Source organism: Strix uralensis, unplaced genomic scaffold (genome assembly GCF_047716275.1).
Source record: "Strix uralensis isolate ZFMK-TIS-50842 unplaced genomic scaffold, bStrUra1 scaffold_219, whole genome shotgun sequence".
Lineage (NCBI taxonomy): Eukaryota > Metazoa > Chordata > Aves > Strigiformes > Strigidae > Strix > Strix uralensis.
The window spans coordinates 50,841-72,006 of NW_027436828.1; the positions used below are offsets into that span (position 1 = coordinate 50,841).

General features: G+C 70.7%; 5 protein-coding genes across 10 annotated transcripts; 2 read left to right on the plus strand and 3 right to left on the minus strand.

Annotated features, from left to right (window-relative positions):
* Positions 1 to 80: 80 nt before the first annotated feature.
* Positions 81 to 5,063, plus strand: TRMT1 (tRNA methyltransferase 1). 3 transcript variants are annotated; one of them, XM_074857492.1, is made up of 17 exons: positions 81 to 120; positions 809 to 1,028; positions 1,579 to 1,634; positions 1,733 to 1,863; positions 1,965 to 2,152; positions 2,532 to 2,647; positions 2,730 to 2,842; positions 2,951 to 3,099; positions 3,194 to 3,277; positions 3,380 to 3,449; positions 3,546 to 3,680; positions 3,779 to 3,864; positions 3,961 to 4,069; positions 4,156 to 4,232; positions 4,343 to 4,462; positions 4,729 to 4,843; positions 4,952 to 5,063. In XM_074857492.1, exons 2-17 carry the CDS (start codon positions 868 to 870, stop codon positions 5,045 to 5,047), a joined length of 1,806 nt encoding a protein of 601 aa, XP_074713593.1. In that variant the 5' UTR covers positions 81 to 120; positions 809 to 867; the 3' UTR covers positions 5,048 to 5,063. The 3 variants fall into 3 exon arrangements, with proteins under 3 accessions (XP_074713593.1, XP_074713592.1, XP_074713594.1); XM_074857491.1 differs by lacking the exon at positions 81 to 120 and adding an exon at positions 324 to 413; XM_074857493.1 differs by lacking the exon at positions 81 to 120 and adding an exon at positions 324 to 413 and having other exon boundaries at positions 4,754 to 4,843.
* Positions 5,060 to 12,686, minus strand: MAN2B1 (mannosidase alpha class 2B member 1). The gene is made up of 24 exons (XM_074857490.1): positions 12,598 to 12,686; positions 11,799 to 11,901; positions 11,022 to 11,195; positions 10,142 to 10,335; positions 9,931 to 10,063; positions 9,510 to 9,652; positions 9,271 to 9,387; positions 9,093 to 9,175; positions 8,888 to 9,008; positions 8,720 to 8,798; positions 8,534 to 8,643; positions 8,125 to 8,232; positions 7,920 to 8,036; positions 7,649 to 7,843; positions 7,321 to 7,418; positions 7,121 to 7,238; positions 6,914 to 7,032; positions 6,737 to 6,838; positions 6,560 to 6,647; positions 6,389 to 6,469; positions 6,083 to 6,310; positions 5,846 to 5,995; positions 5,336 to 5,438; positions 5,060 to 5,263 (listed from the first exon to the last, which is right to left on the minus strand). Exons 1-24 carry the CDS (start codon positions 12,664 to 12,666, stop codon positions 5,136 to 5,138), a joined length of 2,961 nt encoding a protein of 986 aa, XP_074713591.1. The 5' UTR covers positions 12,667 to 12,686; the 3' UTR covers positions 5,060 to 5,135.
* A 711-nt stretch (positions 12,687 to 13,397) lies between these two features.
* Positions 13,398 to 15,492, minus strand: WDR83OS (WD repeat domain 83 opposite strand). Its single transcript, XM_074857486.1, has 4 exons — positions 15,378 to 15,492; positions 15,190 to 15,295; positions 13,675 to 13,772; positions 13,398 to 13,556 (listed from the first exon to the last, which is right to left on the minus strand). Exons 1-4 carry the CDS (start codon positions 15,410 to 15,412, stop codon positions 13,490 to 13,492), a joined length of 306 nt encoding a protein of 101 aa, XP_074713587.1. The 5' UTR covers positions 15,413 to 15,492; the 3' UTR covers positions 13,398 to 13,489.
* WDR83 (WD repeat domain 83) lies at positions 15,464 to 17,838 on the plus strand. The gene is made up of 9 exons (XM_074857485.1): positions 15,464 to 15,611; positions 16,055 to 16,175; positions 16,260 to 16,365; positions 16,699 to 16,747; positions 16,832 to 16,958; positions 17,049 to 17,116; positions 17,216 to 17,324; positions 17,411 to 17,525; positions 17,619 to 17,838. The coding sequence occupies exons 1-9, from the start codon at positions 15,509 to 15,511 to the stop codon at positions 17,769 to 17,771; spliced, it is 951 nt and encodes a 316-aa protein (XP_074713586.1). The 5' UTR covers positions 15,464 to 15,508; the 3' UTR covers positions 17,772 to 17,838.
* On the minus strand, positions 17,828 to 21,000 carry DHPS (deoxyhypusine synthase). 4 transcript variants are annotated; one of them, XM_074857484.1, is made up of 9 exons: positions 20,721 to 21,000; positions 20,502 to 20,641; positions 19,949 to 20,070; positions 19,159 to 19,255; positions 18,985 to 19,071; positions 18,785 to 18,890; positions 18,583 to 18,686; positions 18,378 to 18,503; positions 17,828 to 18,298 (listed from the first exon to the last, which is right to left on the minus strand). In XM_074857484.1, exons 4-9 carry the CDS (start codon positions 19,198 to 19,200, stop codon positions 18,203 to 18,205), a joined length of 561 nt encoding a protein of 186 aa, XP_074713585.1. In that variant the 5' UTR covers positions 19,201 to 19,255; positions 19,949 to 20,070; positions 20,502 to 20,641; positions 20,721 to 21,000; the 3' UTR covers positions 17,828 to 18,202. The 4 variants fall into 4 exon arrangements, 3 of the variants coding, with proteins under 3 accessions (XP_074713585.1, XP_074713582.1, XP_074713584.1); XM_074857481.1 differs by having other exon boundaries at positions 20,480 to 20,641; positions 20,721 to 20,997; XM_074857483.1 differs by lacking the exon at positions 18,985 to 19,071 and having other exon boundaries at positions 20,480 to 20,641; positions 20,721 to 20,997.
* Between the last annotated feature and the right edge of the window lie 166 nt (positions 21,001 to 21,166).

The following is a 21,166-nucleotide window of genomic DNA, read 5'->3' on the forward strand; positions in this document are numbered from 1 at the left end:
ACCGCCCGGCACGCCACCCGCGCATGCGCAGCCGCCGCGCCGCGCCGCAGGCCCGGCCAGCCGAGCGCCGAGCCGCCCCCCGCGCCGCCCCCCGCCCGCGGCGGACACGTGCAGCCACGGGTACCCCTGCGCCCCCCCCCCGCGGGATCCCTTGGGACCCCCCGGGCGGATCCCGAGCGGATCGGGCCGGGATCTGTCTCCTGGAATCCTCCCCCTCCCTCCCCGCCTCCCCGGGATCAGGTTTCCCGGCCGCGTTTCGGGGCGGGCGGAGCATTTCTTGGCCTTCGCGGGGCGCCGTCCGCCGCGGGGTGGGGGGGGGGGGGGGGGTGTCACGTGACCGCGTTCCGCCCGCCGCAACATGGCGGCGCCCATCTGAGGGGTGGTGCGGAGGATGCGCGGGGCGGCGCGGGCGGGTGAGCGGCGGAGACCGGCCGGGGGGGGGGGCGGCGGGGGCGGGGCCTGCAGGGGGCGGGGCCTGGCGGGGCACGTGCGGGGTTTAGGGGCGCTCGGCTTTGTCCCGCGCCACGTGGGGGGGGGGGTGGGGGGGTCTGTGTCTCCTTCGGCCCCGTCCTGGGGGGGTCTGACCCCGCCCCGGCACCTCGGGGGGCTCCGTGTGTTCTCGCCTCAAACCCGCCGCCCCCCTTCCCCGGCGGGGGGGCCCGTCCCCTCCCGCATTCCCCGCCTCTTGCTCCCGCTTTCGGGCTCCCCCCAGTGTGCCCCCCCCCCATTTCCCCGCCCCCCCCAACCAGCCCCGTCCCCCCAGAGCTGCTCCAGTGCAGCACTAACACACCCACCCCCCACCCCGCAGCGGCCGCTTTAAGCACCCTTCGCAGAGCCTACCCGGGCCCCCCCCGCGGGCCCCCCGCCATGGACGGGGCCTCCCCCAACGGCTCCGGTCCCCCCCCGGGCGCGGGGGGGCCCCCCGGGGCCGGCGAGACGCTGATCACCGAGGGCCGAGCCACCATCCTCTTCCCCAGCGCCAACGAGGTTTTCTACAACCCCGTGCAGGGCTTCAACCGCGACCTGACGTGAGCGGGGCTGGGGGGGGGGGCGGGGGGGGCTCGGGGTTGTCCTAGCGGTGTCTTGGGGCGGGGGGGCTCTGGGGTGTTCCAGGAGGGTCGGGGGGTGCCATGAGATTGTCCCAGGAGGCTCTGGGGTGGCCTGGGAGAATCGGGGGGGGGGCTCTGGGCTATCCCAGGGGGCTCTGGGTGTCCTCGGAGCATCAAGGGGGGGCTCTGGGGTAGCCTGGGAGAATCGAGGGGGGGCTCTGGGGTGGCCTGGGAGGATCAGGGGGGGCTCTGGGCTATCCCAGGGGGCTCTGGGTGTCCTGGGAGTGTCAGGGGGGGCTCTGGGGTGTCCTCGGAGCATCAAGGGGGGGCTCTGGGGTAGCCTGGGAGGATTGGGGGGGGGGCTCTGGGGTGTCCTGGGAGTGTCAGGGGGAGCTCTGGGCTGTCCCAGGGGGCTCTGGGGTGTCCTGGGAGGACTGGGGGGGGCTCTGGGGGGTCCCAGGGGGACTACAGGGGGTCCTGTCCCCTGTCCCCTCCCCCAGCAGTGTCCCTGACGCCGCGTCCCCCCCAGCTGCGCCGTCATGACTGAGTTCGCTCGGCTCCAGCTGCAGCCGAAGGGGATCCGGGGTAGGTACCAACTCGGCGTCCCCATCCCCTGCGCTCCCCCTGGGCCCCACCCTTGGGGGTCCTCTGGACTCTGCCACCGCCCCCCCCCACTTTTCCAGTCACCCTCCCTGGGGAGGAGAAGATGGACACGGACAGTCCCCAACCCCCAGAGAACGGGGACGGTGACACCGCGCCGGCGCCCGACGGCCCCGAGGCCCCGCGGATGGCGAAGCCGGGAGAAGTGTGCGAGGTGCTGGCGTGGGGGGGGCACTGTGGGAAGGTGCGGGGGGGGGGGGGGCTGCCACGGACACCCCCCCCCGAGCCCCCATCGGCATCACCCTCTCCCCACAGGGAGGGCTGCGGGTGCTGGAGGCGCTGGCGGCCTCGGGGCTCCGCTCCATCCGCTTCGCCAAGGAGGTGCCAGGGCTACGGGCCGTGGTGGCCAACGACTTCTCGGCCCGGGCCGTGGAGCTGATGACCCGCAACGTGGCCTTCAACGGGGTGGGCGACCTGGTGACCCCCCGCATGGCCGACGCCAGGTACCCCCTCCCCTCCACTGCGCCCCAGCAGCCCACCCTGAAGCTTTGTGGGGGTCCCCCACCCTCGGGCCACCCTGTGCGTGGCCCCAACCACCTCAGTGGTCTTGCTGGGGTTTTCCCCCTGTACTGGTGGGGCCCCAAACTGGTCCCAGTGTCCCCACGGGGGTGGTTATTAGGGGACACCCTGTCCCCCTGCCCCGGGGGACGCAGCCACAAGGTGGGGGCTGGTTTGGGAGGACCCCACCAGCCCCTCCCAGCGTGCGCTGGGCAGAGGCCTCGGTTCCTATGGGGTTTGGCGGGGGGCAGGGCACATCTGGGGCAGCCAAGGGGGCTGATTGGGGTCCCCGTTGCTCTGGGCCCCCCCATTTCCGCCCCCCAGGATGCTGATGTACCAGTGCAAGGCGGACAGGGAGCCCTTCGACGTCATCGACCTGGACCCCTACGGCAGCCCCGCGCCCTTCCTGGACGCCGCGGTGCAGGCTGTGAGCGAGGGAGGTGAGCGGCAGCGGCCGGGGAGAGGGTGTGGGGGGGGTTCCCCAATACCTGGGTCCATCCTGACCCCCCCCAACGTGCCCAGGGCTGCTCTGTGTCACCTGCACGGACATGGGCGTGATGGCAGGGAACAGCGCCGAGACCTGCTACAGCAAATACGGGGCCGTGTCTCTCAAGGGCAAGTTCTGCCACGAGATGGTGAGTGCTCGGGGGGGGGGGCCCCGGGACCACCACGCTCCTGCCAGCAGCAGGGGGGTGGGGGGCAGCGGATCAGGGCCATCGTGTTTGCCCCCCCGCCCCCCCCAGGCCCTCCGGATCATCCTGCACAGCCTGGACAGTCGCGCCAACTGCTACCAGCGCTTCGTCGTGCCGCTGCTCTCCGTCAGCGCCGACTTCTACGTCCGGGTTTTCGTGCGGGTCTTCACGGGGCAAGCGAAGGTGAAGGCCTCGGCCAGGTGAGGGGGGGGGACACATAACACACGTGGGGGGGCCATGGCGGGGGGGTTTCTGCACCCTCCCTTTGCCCCTGACCCCTCCTTGTCCCGGCAGCAAGCAGGCGCTGGTGTACCACTGCGTGGGCTGCGGCACCCACCACCTCCAGCGCCTGGGCAAAGTCACGAGTCACGGCACCGGGTATGGCGAGGCTTGGGGGGCGGGGGGGGGGGCTGTGACAGCCTGGGGGGGCCCTGGGATGGTTTGGGGGGGGCTGCTCACACCTCAGATTTCCCTTCCCAGCTTCAAGTACGGGGCAGCCACGGGGCCGCCCGTGGGTCCCACCTGCGAGTTCTGCCAGCAGCGGCACCAGGTGGGTGCACATCCCGCTGTCCCCCGTCCCCTCAGTGACCCCCCCATGCCAGCACTGACCCCCCCACTCTCCCTGTGTCCCCCCCCCCACCCTCAGCTGGGTGGCCCTATGTGGGCTGAGCCCCTGCACGACCCAGCCTTTGTGGAGCGGGTGCTGGCGGCGCTGGAGAGCAGCCCCGGGCGCTTCCAGACTGAGGAGAGGATGCGGGGGATGCTCAGCGTCATCACTGAGGTGACAGGGAGGGGACAGGGGGGGCCCTGAGCTCAGGCAGGGCCAAGCCCCCCCCCCCAGTTTGGGGCTGGCGCTGACTCTGCTGCTCCCCGGGGCAGGAGCTCGGCGATGTCCCCCTCTACTACACCCTCGACAGCCTCAGCAGCACCATCCACTGCAACACCCCCTCGCTGCTGCAGTTCAGGTAGGGGCACCCCAAATCCCCCCCCCAACCCCTGGGGCACCCCAAATCCCCCCCCCAACCCCTGGGGCACCCCAAATATCCCCTCCTGCCCCCCAGGTCCGCTCTCCTGCACGCCGGCTACCGCGTGTCGCTCTCCCACGCCTGCAAGAACGCCGTCAAGACGGACGCGCCGCCTGCCGTGCTCTGGGACATCATGCGCTGCTGGGTGAGGAGGGGGCTCAGGGACACCCCCCCGGCCCCCCCGTCACTGGGGCTGCGCTCAACACCCCCCACCCCAATTGTCTCCCCCAGGCCAAGATCCACCCCGTGAAGCGTGAGCGACTCGCTGAGACCAGCCCGGCTTCCCGCATCCTCGCTGTGGAGCCCACGTACGGCCCCGCAGCAGCCCCCTGCAACAAGCCCAGGGCTGGGGGGGGGCCACCCAGAGCCCCCCAAGATGGACCTGACACCCCCCCTCCCCCGCTTTTTCCCCCTCCAGGCTCCAGGCCTCCTTCACGCTCCGTGACGACGCCAACCCCAGCTCCAGAAAACGGGGCTTGAAGCGGTTCCCAGGAAACCCTGAAGCCTTTTGGGGGCCCAAGGCCAAGGCCAAGGCTGGGTAGGGGCAGGGGGGGCTTCTCGGGGGTCTGATGGTGGGATTGGGCTGCCAGCAGCTGCCCCCCCCCCCCAAATAAGTGAGACCAAAATGTTTCCCCCCCCCTTTGCCAGGAGGGAGGATCAGGAGCCGCTAAAAAAAGGGAAGAGATGGGTCCCTTGTTCTGCCCTTTTTTTTTTTGGGGGGGGGGGGGGGGGGGGGGCATGCAGACTTTCTCCCCCCCTTGCACCCTGATCCTCAGCTCCCGGCCTGCCCCCCCCCGCCTCCAGGGGCGGCATCTCTCCCTCCCTCCAGGAGAAACGGAAGCGACACCAGAACAAACGGACGGAGCGGACGGACGACGGCACGAGCCTGAAACACTTCCCTTGCAAACGCTTCAAGGAGGTGGGTGGGGGCCCCGGGAACAAGGCAGGGGGGGGGCAGGGAAGAAGTGGGGGGCAGCCCTGGGGCGGGGCGCAGCCCCTCACCCCCTTCCTCCTCCCCCTCCCCCAGGGAAACTGCTCTTTGGGTGACCAGTGCTGCTACTCGCACGAGGGGGGGCCCCCGGCCGCGCCCCCCCACCCTGACGCTGCCTCTCGCCCCAATTAAACGGCGCCTGAGAAGAGTCTCATGGGTTTTAATACACTTGTGAGGTTGGGGGGGGGGGCTCTGCCCCCCCCAGTTGCGCTGGGGCTGCTCACAGCCCCCCCGGGCCAGCCCCAGGTGCCGCGTACTGCACCGTGGCCAGGAAGGTCCTGATCTCCATGGGCTGCAGCGTCACCCGGCTCGGGTCCAGTTTGGGGACTGGTCGGGGCTGGGCCGGACCTGGGAGGAGATGGGAGGGGGTGAGGGGAGGCTGACGGCCCCCCCCGGGCCCCCCCAGACCCCCTCCAGTACCTGTTTGTGGGGTCCAGATCAGGCGGGAGATGTCCTTGAGGGGCAGGTCGGCTCCCAGGGTCATCTCCTGCACCGAGGTGACGGTAAAAGCCGAGAAAAGGTTCTGGGAAGGGGAAAAAAATGTGTCAGCGACAGCCCGTGGCTGGTCCCAGTGGGGGGAGCGGCCCCGGGAAGGGGAGGGGGGGGGAGCGGCCCCGGGAAGGGGAGGGGGGGGGGGGAGCCCCTCGAGGCTGGGGCAGGCTGAGCCAGGGGGGGAGCCCAGCCACAGGGTCGGCTCCTGGCCACGCTCAGCCCCACAGCTCTGGGCTCAGCACCAGACTCGGCCCCACAGCGCCGGGCTCAGCCCCACACTCGGCCCCCCAGCACTGGGCTCAGCCCCACGGCCCCAGGCTCAGCCCCACGCTCGGTCCCACAGCACCAGGCTCAGCCCCATGGCCCCCTGCTCGGCCCCACAGCGCCGGGCTCGGCCCCACGGCAATGGGCTCGGCCCCACGGCACGCAGTGACTCACCAGCAGGTCCACGGTGGCGGGCTGGGAGCCGTTGGTGCTCTCGCCCCTCTCGAACTGGTGCTCCAGGCGCAGCAGGAGGGTGTCGGTGTCCCAGGGCATCAGCGTCAGCAGGTGGATGTTGGGGGGCAGCTCCTGCCGCAGCGCCGAGAACTAGGGAGCAGAGGGTGAGGGGCGGGGGCGGGGGGGGCACAGCAGCAGCTCCCCCCCAGCTCCCCAGGCACCCCCTGCCCACCTCACCTGCCGCAGGCCGCGGGCGTACGAGGGGCCCCCGCCGGGTGCCAGCACCGCGTAGGGCGCCAGGACCAGCTCCTGTGCCAGCGGCCGGTGCCGCTCGGCCGCCGACTCCACCGTGTCCAGGAGGACGAGGTGGCGGCCGCGGACCACCAGTCCCTGCTTATCGGCTCCCAGTTCAACCAGCGGCTCCCCCACACCCCGGTTGTCGTCGTACAGGAGCCGCCGGTGGACCTGGAGGGGGAGCGGGGGGGGCGGTTACATCCCGGCGCGTCCCCCGCCCCGGGGACCGCCCGCGCCGCGTCCCCTCACCATGAGCTCCAGGGAACCGTCGAAGACGCTGCTGCCGCCCTGCGAGCGGTCGGTCAGCACCGTCAGCTGGAACTTCTTGTCCTGAGGGCAGGGAGGGAAGGGGGTCACACGTGTGATGAGCTCTGCCCTGGCCTCAGCCCCGTTTCCCTCCTACCGCCCCAAAGCCGGTACCTTGATGAAGATGCGGGTGTTAACGGGGTAATAATTCCCCGCCACGGGCTCTGACTGGTTCAGGTTCCATGTGGGACGGTAGTTGCGCCTGGGGATGAGGCAGAGCCTGGTTACGGGGAGGGGGGGACACAAGGGGGGGACACGGGGGCCGTGGCAAGCGCCCGGGCCAGCCCCGACCTGCGCTCCAGGATCTGCCGCCCGTTGGAGTCGGTGTAAAACCGGGCGTCCGTCTGCAGCGGCGTCTCGAAGCGGCTGATGATCTCCTTGCCCCAACCGTCCCTGGGAGAGGCGGGGGGGTGAGATGGGGGCTCCGAGGGGCCCCCCCCCACCCCGCCTCACCCCTCCCCAACTCACGCCACAGGGATGGGCCCCACGGTCCACTCCAGCTCCACGTAGGGCTGCCCTGTGCGGAGCCGCACCACCTGGGAGCACCACGAGGAGAAGTTCTGGTAGAGCTCCTGCACCAGCGTGTTCTGCAAGGGAGTTGGGGGGGTGCTCAGCACCCCGGGGACACCCCCAGCACCCGGGGTCACCCCCAGAGCCACCGTCCCCACCACCCACCTTCACCAGGTACGTGGAGACCCGCTTGGAGACGGGGATGGGCTCGGAGCTGTTGGGGCGGAAGATGTAGGCGCCCGAGGCCTGGGGGCTCTCATCGTTGCCGATGCTGGCGTTGTACCTGGGACGAGAGGAGGAGGAGGAGGAGGTGGAGGAAGGTCCCCCACAAGGGATCTGGGTGTCCAGGCCCCACCAGTGCTCACCAGTAGAAGTTCTGGAAGACGGGCAGCGAGATGCTCTTGTCCAGGTTCTGGATCTCCTTCAGGTGCCCGGTGAGGGGGTCGAAGAGCACCCGGACATGCTGTGGGTCGAGCACCCCGCTCAGCCCCCTCCCACACCCCCAGCTCCTCCCGTCACCCCAGTACTGGTTTAACTGGGCCAACGGAGGTGTGACTCCACTGGGGGCTTAAGGTTGTGGGTTTCCCCCTGCCGGGACCGGCTCCAGGCCCCAGGACCCCGTGGGGAAACACCCCAAACCGCGTCTGCCCGGTACCCGGTGGGGGAAACGCAGCCCCCGCCGTGGGTCTGTACCTCATTCTGGATCTCCTGAGGCTGCGATGACACTGGGGTGTGGGTGGGGGGCGCGGGGGGGTTCCCACGGCTCAGCCGGGAGACTGTGAAGGTGCTGAAGCCCAGGGGGGGCGCGGAGGCCTGGAAGAGGAGCTCCCGCGCAGCGCTGCCGCTGTCCCCCCGCAGCCGGCGGGTGAAGTTGGAGACGGGGACGACCTGGGGACGGGCAGGGAGGGTCAGGGGGGGGCCACGGGTGGGCGGGGGGGGGCAACAGCAGCTGGCCCGGGCTCACCTCGCTGGGCACAGGCTGGCCCTGGGGGTCTGTCACTGCGTAGGACGCCCCGTTGACCGGCAGCCGGATGGGCCAGGAAACGCGGCGGCCCAGGGGGTTGTAGAGGATGACGGTGAACTGGGGGACAGAAGGACACGGAGCTTCAGCCCCGCGGCCCCCCCAGACCCCCCCTGCGACCCCCCCAGGCCCCCCCCAAGGTGCTCACGCGGCCGGCTGCCTCCGTCAGGGGACAGACGCTGACGTTGAGGGCGTTGCAGAAGATGAAGTTCTCTTTGCTGCCGCTGAGGCTGGCCAGGGCGTTGGCGACCAGGAGCTGCCACGAACGGGGCGGGGGACGGTCACACGGTGCAGCCGGGAATGACGGGCTCATCCCCCCTGGCCATGGCCACCAACTCCTGTCCTCTGGCCACCCAGATCCCAGCTTGTCCCCAAAACACTGGCCAGGCTCAGTGGCTCATCCCCAAGATGCCCACCAGCTCCTGTCCCCACCAGACACCAGTTCACCCCCCCCAGACACCAGTTTGACCCACAGACATGATGCTGGTCCCCCCAGCCCCGGCCCTGCACCCCCTGAACCCCGTCTGTCCCCCCAAAACCAGGTGGCGGGGCCCTACCTGGCAGCTCTCCCACCCTGCTGCCAGCTGCCTGGCGTAGTCGTTGGCCACATGCTGCTTCTCGGTGCCGGTCACGGCGTCGTGGTGCTGAGCCACGGCCACGGCTTCACCTGCCGGGGAGGGGGGCAAAAGGGGTGTCACGGGGGTCCGGGGGGGCGTCCCCAAGGGCCCCACATCGGCACTTACGGAGCACAGAGCTGTCCCCAGGCCCGTAGGGACCCTCCCGCGCTGCCGGCCCTGCCAAAGCTTCCAGCTGGCTGCAGATCTGCCGGGAGGGCAGGGGGGGTCAGGGGGAGGGACGGGGGACCCCATCGGCCAGGGGGGGGGACCCCAGTGACCAGGCCACTGTCCCACCTGGAGGAAGTTGTTGCTGAGACGCTCGTAGCGTTTGAAAGCGGGTCGGCTGGTGAAATAACCCGTCCAGAACTGGTGGGGGCCGTCTGCGTAGGGAAAGAAGTCATCCGTCTTCAGGGACCTGCAGGAAAGCCACGTCTGTCTGTCTGTCTGTCCCCCCCGAGCGCCTGGGGTCCCCCCTCAGGCCCCCCCCTCCCCGCCTCACCAGGAGAGGTTGGCCTGGTGCAGCTCCCAGAGGTAACAGGACGGGGTGGAGTAAAGGACATGGACGCGGCTGCCGTTGGCTTGCTGGAAAAAACGGGGTGGGGGGTGAGATGGGGCTGGGGGTGGGGCAGCAGATAGCGGGGATATGGGGTGGGGGTCACAGGGGGGACCCCACTCACCCGGGCGTTGACGTGGGCAATGAGCTTGTCCATGTTCTTGAACCAGAGGTTGGCGTTCTCGTAGTGGAAGTCGGAGCCCATCGTCATGATGATGTGGTTGGTGCGGTAGCGCTCGGCCTGCGGTGGGGGGGGGGGCGGGGGGGCAGGAAAGGTCAGCACCCCCCATCTCAGGGTCGGGGAGGGGCGGAAACGCTGGTGTCCAGGACCCAGGGAGCACCCCAGCACCCAGGGGCACCCACCTGGGCGTTGGCGATCTGCAGGAAGGCGGAGACGACGCCGTCCACGTTGTTCTCCTCGCTGTCCTCGTCCACCACGGGGGGGTCGGAGCAGAGCTGGTCCCAGCAGAACCCCGACGGCGGGTTGTAGACGTTGGGGAGGACACCTGGGGACAGTCACACCCCCCCCACACACACCCCGCGTCAGCCTGGGGACGGGGCGGCTGGGCTGGGGGCAGGGTGGGGATCAGCTGGATGGAGAACGGGGTCAGCCCTGGGGACAAGAAATCCGGGAGGGGACCCTGAGAATGGAGGGGACAGAGGGACAGAGGGAGGGGGACAGGGGAGGGCAACACCCAGTGGGGCACCCCAGGGCAGGGCCAGCCCCCAGGAAGGGCTCAGGGAGGGTGGGGAGGAACCGGAGGGACCCCCAAGCCCGTCCCACCGGTGAAGAGGTCAGCGGCGGGGGGGGGGAGGCTCCCGCTCGCCCGCCACAGCAGCTCCATCTCCCGCCGCTGCTCCCGCCTCGCCTTGTCCTGGTGGTCCACGCGCCCCACGAAGAGCCCGTCGTAGCCCATCTGCGGGGAGCAGGGGGTCAGCCTGGACATTGGGGTCCCCCACGGAGCTTTGGGGGGGGGGGGTGGGGGGGCTCCCACCTGGGCGAAGATGGCGGCCAGCTGGCGGGAGTGCCCGAAGGGGTCGATCTGCCAGGCCACGCGGGGGGTGCCGCAGGCCCCCAGCTCCCGGCGCAGGAAGCGCCGGCCCAGCGCCAGCTGCTCGATGATGGGGCCGTAGTGGGCGGCCGCCTCGTCGCTCATGCACCAGCCCCCCCCCACCAACTCCAGGCGCCCTGTGGGGACGGGGCAGGGGGCGCTCAGGGACACGCAGCACCTCACGCCAGCAGCACCCCGAGTCCCTCAGGGGCACCCCAGGCTCCCCAGCCTCGCCCCAGGCCTCTGTGCCCCCTCAGAGGTGCGTCCCCATGCACCTCCCCCATGCCCATCGCACCCAGGGACACCCCAGTTCCCCCTCCACAACCCCCCCGAGACACCTCAGTCCCCCCCATGTCCCTACGCAGCTCCTGTATCTCCATCTCACTGGGGACACCCCAGTACCCAGCCTAAGTCCCTGTAGGGACACCCCAGTCCCCCCCCACCAGTCCCTGTCCCCCCATAACACTCCAGCGCCCCCCCATCCTCCAAGGAACACCCCAGTCGTTGACTCCTCTCATCCCTGCCCACCAAGGACACCCCAATTCCGCCCCCCACATCCCTGTGTGCCCCCAAGGACACCCCAATTCCACCCCCCACATCCCTGTGTGCCCCCAAGGACACCCCAGTTCCACCCCCCACATCCCTGTGTGCCCCAAGGACACCCCAATTCCACCCCCCACGTCCCTGTGTGCCCCCAAGGACACCCCAATTCCACCCCCCACGTCCCTGTGTGCCCCCCATGACCCCTTAAGGATACCTCATCCCCCTCCTCCTCATCCCTGTGACCCCACATCCCCCTCCGGGGACCCCCCCCGCCTCACACCCTGCTCTACGAGCTGGCGCACGGTGCGGCGCGTGGCCTCGTCCTGCTGCCTCCACCAGCGGGCCAGGAAGGCCACCTCGGCGTAGATGAAGCGACGGGAGGGGTCGGCCACCAGCTGGGCCACCACCGAGTCCAGGATGTACTGCACCCCCGCATGCTGCACCTCGTTATGCACTGACGGGGGCAACCGGGGAAGGGGGGGAGGGGGTCACCCAGCAGCACCGTAACAGGCTGGGGGGGGTGGGCACAGGGTCATGGTAACATCCACGGGGACACAGGTGACATCCAGGGATTGTGGGGGGCACGGCATGGGGTGGGGGGACACACAAGGTCGCAGCAACGTCCAGGGGTTGTGGGGGAAAACAAGGGGGGGACGACAGAAACATCCAGGGGACAAGGAGGGGGGGACACAGAGAGGTCCAGGGGTCCCGAGGGGCAAAACCAAGAGGCAAATGGGGGTCACAACGCTGCGCTGGGGCCAACAGGCAGAAAGCGGGGTCCTGTCCCCGTCCCAAGGGGGGGACAAATGTCCCTTGAGCCCAACCTGCCCCCCCCGAGGCTGCGGGCTCCATCTCTGGCACTTGTTGTCCCGTCGCCCCCACAGTGGCCTTGGAGCGTCACCTCCGTCCCGGCAGGCGCTGCGGTGGCCTTGGGGACGTCACCGCCCGTTCCCTGGGGACCAGCCCCCCCGTCCCCGCGGCGGGGTGGCCTTGGGGACGTCACCACCCGTCCCCTGGGGACCAGCCCCCACCTCCCCGCGGCGGGGGGGTCACCCACCTCCGTAGAAGTACTGCTCCACCGTCTTGAGCCAGCCCACGTCGTCGTGCGTGTGGGGCACCAGGTGCACGTTGAGGAGGTCGGGGCGTGTGGGCGGACACGACTGCGGGCGCGAGCGGAGTCTCTGGGGGCTCGTACGGGGCTGTGCCCACACCCCGTGTGTCCCCCCGCCCCCTCACCCCCTCCCCGTCCCAACTGTTTCCGGAGGAAGCCGCTGGGTTGTGGGAGAGGATGTAATCGGCTGCTCAAAACCAGCAGCCAGAAGGCCCTGGGGGGGGAGGGGTGGGGGGGGAGGACAGGCCAGGACGCCCGGGTGTCCCCCCCAGTGACAGCCCAGCTGGTGCACGTGACTGTCACTGGCTACACCCCCAAATCCTCCTCTTCCTCCCCTAGGGCCCCCCCATCCCAGCCTCTCCCCAGTGCTCCCCATCCCAGACCATGCCAGATCCCAACCCCTTCCCATTCCCCAGGCCCAAACCGTCCCAGTTTCCCTCTCCCAGTCCCCCACTGCTCCCTCCCAGTTCCCCCAGTCCCACCCTGGCTGCCCCATCCACGTTTCCCCAGTTCTCTTCAGTCTCTCCCAGTATCCCAGCTCTCTCAGCCCAGTCTCTCCCACCCCAGCTCCTCCCAGTCACCCCCCGAGTCCCTCCTGGGTTCCCAGTTCCCCCCAGTCTCTCCCAGTCCCCGTTTCCCCAGTGCTCCCAGCCTCTCCCGCTTCCCTCAGTCCATCCTGATGTCCCCAGTGCCTCCCAGTTTCCCCAGGACGCTCCGGTTCCCCCCAGGTCTCTCCCCGCCCCACCTGGTACCCGCAGCCCGCGGCCGCCCCGAAGAACAGCAGCAGCAGCGCCGCCGCCCCGGGCACCGCCATCGAGCTCGCGGGCGCGGTCATGTGACCGCCCGTTCACATGACCCGAGGGCTCCCCGCCCCGCCCCGCCCCCTGGGCCAGTGGGAGCCAATGGACGGCGAGGGGCGGGGGAAGCCGCCACTGATTGGCTGTTGAGCGCGGAGGCGGGGCGTAACGGAAGGCGGCGAAGACCCCACAGGTGGGGCGGTGCCATAACGGACAGGGTCCAATGAGAAGGAGGAGCGCCCATGATTGACATCGCGAGTCCCACCTCCCGGGGCGGGTGTTACCAACGGTCCCTCCCGCGGGCGGGAGAGCGCCCAGTAGCCAATAACGTGTGGCAGCTCCTGAAACCCCGCCCCCGCCGAACCGTGGTTGGTGGAGAGCGAGAGACGGGCAGCTCTCTCCTCCAATGGGGCATCGAGGAGCCGGACCCCTCACAGAGGCGATGGCGCCGGGGTGCAGGGGGGACCCCTCAGCTCTGGCCGTCCCCAGGGCCCCCCTCGTCCATGGCTTCCCTCAGCCCCCAGGGCTCCCCCTGGAGTCCCCGCAGGCCCCACACAGCCCCCTGGGGCTCCCCCAGCTCTCACACCCCACTGCTCCCCCCCAGATCCCCCAAGCGGGGTCCCGCCCCCCTGGGGCTCCCCCCAAGCCCTGGGGGGGTCCATCCACCCACCCCATCCGCCTGCTGACGCCGCGGCTCCGAGCAGGGTCCAGCCCACGCCGGTACGTACAAACCACAAGGACCACCAGCTCCGCCCCGGCACCCCCTTTATTGTCCCGGCCCTGACACAACCCGTTGCCTCCCCCACGGTGAGCGCCCGCCCCAGGGAATGCCACCGGCTGTCACCAGGGAGGGGACATGGGCTGGGGGTTCTGCAGGTAGGACATCACCACGGCTGAGATGGAGAGCCTGCAAGGGGGAGAGACACCAGCCCGGGCTTCAGAGACCCCCCCCAAAACCAGGACGGTCTGTCCCCTCCGCAGGGGATGCAGCACCCGGGGCCGGATCCGGAGCCGCCAACACTCACATGAAGCTGCTCATCATCTGCTTGGTGTCCTCGGAGCTGCGGGAGTTGGCGAAGCTGATGAAGGAGCAGTAGACGGCGATCCAGGCGCACCACTTCAGCTGTGGGTGGAGGGCTACGGCGTGAGGACCCCTCCCTGGGCATGGCCCCTGTCCCCCTGAACCACCCCGGGGATGGACCCTGTCCCCCCTCAGCCCTCTAGGGATGCTCCGTGTCCCTTTGAACCCCCCTGGGGACAGTCCCTGTCCCCCTGACCCCCCCAGTGATGGTCCCTGTTCCCCCTGACCCCTCTGGGGATGGCCCCTGTCCCCCTGACCCCCCCAGTGATGGTCCCTGTCCCCCTGAACACTGTGGGGATGGTCCCTGTCCCCCTGCACCCCCCTGGGGACAGTCCCTGTCCCCCTGAACCCCCCTGAGGACAGTCTCTGTCCCCCTGACCCCCCCAGTGATGGTCCCTGTCCCCCTGAACACTCTGGGGATGGTCCCTGTCCCTCTGCACCCCACTGGGAACAGTCCCTGTACCCCTGAGACCCCCCCAGTGATGGTCCCTGTTCCCCCTGAACCCTCTGGGGATGCTCCTTGTCCCTCTGAACCCCCATGGGGACAGTCTCTGTCCCCCTGAGACCCCCAGTGATGGTCCCTGTCCCTCTGCACCCCCCTGGGGACAGTCTCTGTCCCCCTGAGACCCCCAGTGATGGTCCCTGTCCCCCTGAACACTCTAGGAATGGCCCCTGTCCCCCTGAACCCCACTGGGAACAGTCCCTGTCCCCCTGAGACCCCCCCAGTGATGGTCCCTGTTCCCCCTGAACCCTCTGGGGATGGCCCCTGTCCCCCTGACCCCCCCAGTGATGGTCCCTGTCCCCCTGAACACTGTGGGGATGGCCCCTGTCCCCCTGCACCCCCCTGGGGACAGTCTCTGTCCCCCTGAGACCCCCAGTGATGGTCCCTGTCCCCCTGAACACTCTGGGAATGGCCCCTGTCCCCCTGAACCCCACTGGGAACAGTCCCTGTCCCCCTGAGACCCCCCCAGTGATGGTCCCTGTTCCCCCTGAACCCTCTGGGGATGGCCCCTGTCCCCCTGCATACCCCTGGGGACAGTCTCTGTCCCCCTGAGACCCCCAGTGATGGTCCCTGTCCCCCTGAACCCCCCTGGGGACAGTCTCTGTCCCCCTGACCCCCCCCAGTGATGGTCCCTGTCCCCCTGAACCCTCTGGGGATGGGCCCTGTCCCCCTGAACCCCCCTGGGGACAGTCCCTGTCCCCCTGACGGTCCTTGTCCCCCTGAACCCTCTGGGGACAGTCTCTGTCCCCCTGAGACCCCCAGTGATGGCCCCTGTCCCCCTGAACCCCCCTGTGGACAGTCCCTGTCCCCCTGACCCCCCCAGTGATGGTCCCTGTCCCCCCCTAATCCCCCTGGGCATGGCCCCTATGCCCCCCCCACGGCCCTCAGCCCCCAAAATACCACCCCCCCGCCCACCCCGGACCAGTCCCGGTGCCCCCCCGGTGCCGGTGCCCCCACCTTGAGCATGAGCCCGCACATGCTGAAGACCATCCCCAGCAGGTTCATGTAGTCGGGGGTGGGATCCTCCAGCGCCGGGTTGGTCTCGGTGGCCGGTGGCTTGTACCTGGCGGGGGCGGCGGCGTCAGACGTGCCCGTGCCCCGGTCCCCCCCCCACTCCCGGTCCCTCCCGCTGCCCCCAGCCCCACCTGGCCACCCGCGCTGGTCGCCGCGGGTCCGCCATGTCTCCCCGCTGCCCGCTTCCGCCGCCGCCGCCGGAAGAGGCCCCGGGCCCCGGCCCCAGCCCCGGCCCCGGCCCCGGCCCCGGCCCCGGTCCGCCATGGCCTTCCCGCGGCCGCGGCCCGCCCGCCCCGAGCTGCCGCGGCAGCGGGTGCGGACACTGGAGTGCGGGCAGGGCGCGGTGCGGGCCGTCCGGTTCAACGGTGGGACCGGGGGGGAACGGGGACCCGGGCTCCCTGGTGGGGAGGGGAACGGGGACCCGCGGCGGGGGAAACGGGGACCCGCACCCCATCCCGGGGGGGTGAGCGGGAACGCGGGACAGGGTGAACAGGGACCCCCACCCCATCCCGGGGGGGGAGCAGGGACCCGGGCTCCATCCCGGGGAGGGGAACGGGGACCCGGGACAGGGTGAACAGGGACCCGCGCCCCATCCCAGGGCGGGGGGACCCCAACTCTTTGATCCCATCGCAAGGGGGGAAGCGGGGGGGGGGGGTGTGTGTGTGTCCCACTCCTGGTCCCCATCCCAGGGAGGAGGAAAGGGGACCCGGGCTCCTGTCCCTGGGGGTAACTGGGGATCCCAGCTCCTGGGGAGGGGGGTGCCCATTTGGGGGTGCTGGGGGGGTCACCTCAGCCCCCCCCTCCCCAGTGGATGGGAACTACTGCCTGACCTGCGGCAGCGACAAGTCCCTGAAGCTCTGGAACCCGCACAAGGGCACGGCCCTGCGCACCTACCAGGGCCACGGCTACGAGGTGCTGGACGCCGCCGGGTAAGGGGGGGGGCTGCGGGGGACCCCCATCGCTTGGGGACCCCCCAGCCCCGCTGATGAGTGGCCCTATCCCCCCCGCCCCAGCTCTTTTGACAACAGCCAGCTCTGCTCCTGCGGGGCCGACAAGACCGTGGCGCTGTGGGACGTGGCCACCGGGCAAGTGGTCCGCAAATACCGGGGACACGCGGGGGTGAGGAAATGGGGGGCTTGTGGGGTCCCTGGGGGGGGGGTCGGGGCTCAGGAAACAAGGGGGCTGGAGGGGGCCCTGGGGGGGGTCAGGGCTCCCTGCGGGGTGGGGGTGAGGAAATGGGGGGCTTGTGGGGGGCCCTTGGGGGGGTTGGGGCTCCCTGTGGGGCAGGGGCATGGAAACAGGGGGGTTGTGGGGGGCCCTTGGGGGGTCAGGGCTCCCTGCAGGGTGGGGGTGAGGAAATGGGGGGTTCATGGGGGGCCCTGGGGGGGTCATGGGGAGCCCTGGGAGGGTCGGGGCTCCCTGCAGGGCGCTGACTCCCTGCTTCTCCTGCAGAAGGTGAACTGCGTCCAGTTCAATGAGGAGGCCACCATCATTGTCTCTGGTAAGTGAGGGGTCTTGGGGGGGCCTTGCCAGCACCAGAGCCCCCCCCCGACACCCCCTTTTCCACCCCACCCGCCCCGTCCAGGCTCCATTGACTCCACCGTCCGGTGCTGGGACTGTCGCTCACGTCGCCCCGACCCCGTCCAGGTGCTGGACGAGGCCAAGGACGGCGTCTCCAGCGTGAAAGTGTCTGACCACGAGATCCTCTCGGGGTGAGGGACGGGGACACACTGGGGGGACACGGGGATGCGCTGGGGGGGGGGACACGGGGCCCCCCCTGCACTAACTCCCCCTCTCCGCAGCTCCGTGGATGGCCGCGTCCGACGCTACGACTTGCGCGCTGGCCAGCTCTACTCCGACTACATCGGGAGTGAGTGAGGGCAGCGGGGGGGCTCCCAAGGACAAGGGGGGCTCCCAAGGACAAGGGGGGGCTCCCCAGGGCCCCCCCCAAACCTTTGTCCCCTTCCAGGCCCCATCACCAGCGTCTGCTTCAGCAAGGACGGGCAGTGCGCCCTGGCCGCCAGCCTGGACTCCACCCTGCGCCTGCTGGACAAGGAGACGGGGGAGCTGCTGGGCGAGTACGAGCCCCCTCCCTGTGTCCCTGCGCCCCCCCGGGGGGGCTGTGGGGAGGCCCCCACCTCACCCCGTGTCCCCCCCCCCGCAGGTACACGGGCCACCGCAGCACGGCGTACCGGCTGGACTGCGTGCTGAGCGAGCAGGACACGCACGTGGGCAGCGCCTCCGAGGACGGCAGCGTCTACTTCTGGGACCTGGTGGAGGTGAGCGGGTGTGGCGGGGGGGGACTGAACCCGCGTTTGGGGGTCCTGGGGGAGCCCCCCAACATTCTCACCCCCCCCCCACCGCCCTCACAGGGCTCGCTGGCGCTCAGCCTGGCCGTGGGCCGCGGCGTGGTGCAGTCGCTCGCCTTCCACCCCACCCTGCCCTGCCTGCTGGCTGCCACCGAGGGCCACGTCCAGCTCTGGCGCGAGGAGACCTTCCAGCCCCAGGGGGACCCCGGGCCCTGACGCGGGTTTTGGGGGGCCCCCCCTGCGCCCCCCAGGAACGAGGAATAAACCCAGGGCAAGGAGAAAACCGTGGTGCTTTATTGGGAGCGTGCGGACCCCTGAGCAGCTCAAATAAATACAAGCGCTGGGGAGGGGGTGGGGAGAGGCAGATGGTGGGCGGGGGGGGCTGGGGACAGGCAGATGGTGGGGGGGGCTGGGGACAAGTGGACGGTGACGGGGGGGTCCCGGCTCCCCCCTTCCCCCTGTCGGGGGAGCCACCCCCACTCTCCCCACTGGCGTTTCAGGCGTGGGGAGTGGAGCCTGGGGGCGTTGAGGCAGGAGCCCCCACAGAGGTACTGGGCGCCCCCCCAAATTGGGGGCTCAGCTCCCCAAATTGGGCACAGGGCCCCCCCAGATTGGGGGCTCTCCCCCAGGGACACCCCGCCGCGGGCTCAGTCCCCCGGTGTCCCCTCGGGGAAGGCGTCAGCTCTCTGGGCAAACGTCTCCGCCACCAGCAGCGGAAAAACCAGGGAGGCGTCAGCGTAGACCTGGGCACGGGAGAAGGGGGTGAGGGTCGGGGAGCCCCCCCCCGGGCACCCCAAATCCCCCCCAGGACCCCCGTCCCACCTTGACGGGGGTGGCGTCCATCCGGATCTTGCCCCAGGACACGGCTTCGTCCGGCCGCGCCCCCGAGTCGGAGCCGTCGAACTCCTGCGCCGTGTTGACGTAGACGGAGAAATCGGCCCCGTTCCGCTGCGGGGCGAGGAGTGGGGTGAGCCCCCGCGCCCCGTCCCCGGGGGGGCCCCCCTGTCCCCGTGTCCCCCCCCCTCACCATCAGGTTGGCGTTGGCGATGTGGTGCTTCACCAACCCCCCGCCCAGGATGATCATCCCCGTCTTCTTGGCGAAGATGGCCTGGGTGTTAATGAGGCGCAGGTCTGCGGGCAGAGACGGCTGTTGGGGGACCCCAGGATCCAGGGGGGGACCCCAGAATCCACAGTGGGGCCCCCCGACCCCCCCCCAGGGCCCCACTCACCCTCCACAATATCCAGCACCAGCCCCGGGCGCTTGTAGGAGTGGAAGAAGATCATGTCCCCCAGGGAGCCGTCGGTCAGCGCCGGGCTCAGCACCGGGATGTTGTTCTGGAAAAGGGGAGGGGGGTGACGGGCAGTGACCCCCCCGCGGTGCCCCCCCTCGCCGTGACCGTCCCCCCCCTGCCCCTCCCTCCCTCCCTACCTTCTGTGCCCAGTAGCAGACGGACTCGGGGTGGTCGATCTCCTTGCCCAGCCGCGCGATCATCCTGGACGGGGTCCACCTCGCGCCCTGCCGGAGCCCCGTGCTCAGGACCCTCCCCCCGAGCTGGGGAGCACCCGGGGTCCCCCCCCCGACGCCCCCCCCACTGCCCCCCACCTGCGTTTCCTGCTCCTCCACCATCTGCTCCAGGATGGGCATCAGCCAGTCCTCGAACTTGCAGTAATTGTCGTTGGGCACCAGCAGGTTCCCGATCCTGGGGGGGGGGCGGGGGGGGAATAGGCTCAGCCCGGGAGGGGACCCCTGGGCCAGAAGGGGACCCCAGTGATGGGGAGGGGACAGGCTCAGCTTGGGAGGGGACCCCAGTGATGGGGAGGGGACAGGCTCAGCCTGCGAGGGGACCCCAGCGATAGGGAGGGGGCCCTGGGGTCAGGAGGGGACAGTGGTGCTGGGGTGGGTCCCTGATGACAGGGAGAGGACCCCAGTGCTGGGGAGGGGACCCTGAGGCCCAGGAGGGGACCCCAGTGACAGGGAGGGGACAGGCTCAGCCCGGGAGGGGACACCAGGGCCAGGAGGGGACCGCAGTGATGGGGAGGGGACCCTGGGATCAGGAGGGGACTCTGGTGCCGGGGGGGTACCCCCATGACAGGGAGAGAAATCCCAGTGCTGGGGAGGGGACCTGGTGACAGGGAGGGGACCCACGGAGGGGACAGGCTCAGGCTGGGAGGAGACCCTGGGGCCAGGAGGGGACTCCAGCGATGGGGAGGGGACCCCAGGAGGGACCCAAGTGCCTTGGAGGAGACCCCTGTGATGGGGAGGGGGCCCTGGGGTCAGGGTGGGACCCTGATGACAGGGAGAAGACCCCAGTGCCAGGGAGGGGACAGGCTCAGCCCGGGAGGGGACTGGGGCACAGGAGGGGACCCCAGTGCCAGGGAGGGGACCCCGTTACCTGTTGATGCCGCTCCGGCGCAGGTCCTGGCCCCGCAGGCTGAAGTCCCCGATGTAGGTGGGTGCCAGACACTTGATGAGATCCTCCTCCACCCCCCCCGCCGTGGTCACCAGCACGTCCACCTGCCCCGGCAGAGGCGGCGTCGGGACCCCGGGGACCCCCGGGGACAAGAAGGGGACCCCCGGGACACCCTGGGGACAAGGAGGGGACCCCCGGGAACAAGGAGGGGACAAGGGGGGGGGCCTTGGGGGAACCTCCAGCAACCCGAAGGACATTTTGAGGACAGGGCTGAACCCCCAGGACACCCCAGAGAACAGCCGGGAATGTCGGGGACCCCCCGGGGACCTCAGGGACCGAACCAGGAGCCCCAAAGGGACCCCAGGGACAAGCTGGGGACCCCAGGGCCGGCCTGGGGAGCGGGTGCATCCCCCTGGGAACGCTACCGGGACCTCGGGGACGGCCCAGGGGACCCCCCCGGGACACGAGGGCTCCCGCCGGGTCTCGGGGTGTCCCCCCCGCGCCCCCCCGCACCATGTTGCGCTGCACCAGGTACCGGATGGTCTCCCGGACGCCGGAGCTGATGAGGTTGGAGGTGAAGCCCAGGAAGATGGTGCAGCCCGAGGGCGGGCGCAGCCCCCCCAGCCCGGCGCGGCCCCGCTCCTCCTCGCTCAGCGGCTCCAGCTTCGCCGCGATCTGCGGGAGCGGGGCGGGGGGGTCAGGACCGGCTCCGCCCGGGACACCCCCCCCCGCCCCCCGGTCCCGGCGCTCCCACCATCCGGTGGATCTCGGCGACGGCCTGGGCGAAGCTGGTGGCCTGGAAGCCGGTGGTGCGGAAGGAGCGGAGCAGCGCGGCGTGGTCCGGGCCGCCGGCGAAGTCGTACCCGCGCACCGGGAGGCTCTCGGCCGGGAGCGGCCCGCTCGGCTGCAGCACGGCGCGCAGAGCCGCGGCCGGGGCCTCCCCCGGCGTCGCCATGGGGCCGCGGACGCCTCACTCCGCCGCGCCGCCGCTGCGCGCCGCCATCTTGGCCCGCCCACCCCGGCGCCGCACCGCCCGCTGCGGCTGCGCGCCGCCATCTTGCTGGCCCTGGCCGCGCTCTGCCGTACAGCTGCGCGCCGCCATCTTGAAGGAGAGACGGTGGCCGCGGAGGGGCAAGAGACTTCCGGAAGCGAAAGGCCGCAGGTCAGGGGCATGGCGCCGGACCGGGGTTACCCCGAAAC

Coding starts and splice junctions, on each gene's coding strand:
- TRMT1 (XM_074857491.1), top strand. CDS start 392: ATGCGCGGGGCGGCGCGGGCGG. Junction 1,864..1,964: donor AGCCGGGAGAAGTGTGCGAG/GTGCTGGCGTGG, acceptor CTCTCCCCACAG/GGAGGGCTGCGGGTGCTGGA. Junction 4,463..4,728: donor AAGGCCAAGGCCAAGGCTGG/GTAGGGGCAGGG, acceptor CCCCGCCTCCAG/GGGCGGCATCTCTCCCTCCC.
- MAN2B1 (XM_074857490.1), bottom strand. CDS start 12,666: ATGGCGGTGCCCGGGGCGGCGGCGCTGCTGCTGCTGTTCTTCGGGGCG. Junction 10,336..11,021: donor GCGCCAGCTCGTAGAGCAGG/GTGTGAGGCGGG, acceptor CCGTCCCCACAG/GGCGCCTGGAGTTGGTGGGG. Junction 6,839..6,913: donor GTGGGGCCCATCCCTGTGGC/GTGAGTTGGGGA, acceptor CGCCTCTCCCAG/GGACGGTTGGGGCAAGGAGA.
- WDR83OS (XM_074857486.1), bottom strand. CDS start 15,412: ATGGCGGACCCGCGGCGACCAGCGCGGGTGGCCAG. Junction 13,773..15,189: donor TGTGCGGGCTCATGCTCAAG/GTGGGGGCACCG, acceptor CTCCACCCACAG/CTGAAGTGGTGCGCCTGGAT. Junction 13,557..13,674: donor CAGATGATGAGCAGCTTCAT/GTGAGTGTTGGC, acceptor TCCCCCTTGCAG/GCTCTCCATCTCAGCCGTGG.
- WDR83 (XM_074857485.1), top strand. CDS start 15,509: ATGGCCTTCCCGCGGCCGCGGCCCGCCCGCCCCGAGCTGCCGCGGCAG. Junction 16,176..16,259: donor GAGGTGCTGGACGCCGCCGG/GTAAGGGGGGGG, acceptor CCCCCGCCCCAG/CTCTTTTGACAACAGCCAGC. Junction 16,959..17,048: donor GACCACGAGATCCTCTCGGG/GTGAGGGACGGG, acceptor CCCTCTCCGCAG/CTCCGTGGATGGCCGCGTCC.
- DHPS (XM_074857481.1), bottom strand. CDS start 20,921: ATGGCGACGCCGGGGGAGGCCCCGGCCGCGGCTCTGCGCGCCGTGCTG. Junction 19,256..19,948: donor CGCCGGAGCGGCATCAACAG/GTAACGGGGTCC, acceptor CCCCCCCCCCAG/GATCGGGAACCTGCTGGTGC. Junction 18,687..18,784: donor GGTGCTGGATATTGTGGAGG/GTGAGTGGGGCC, acceptor CTCTGCCCGCAG/ACCTGCGCCTCATTAACACC.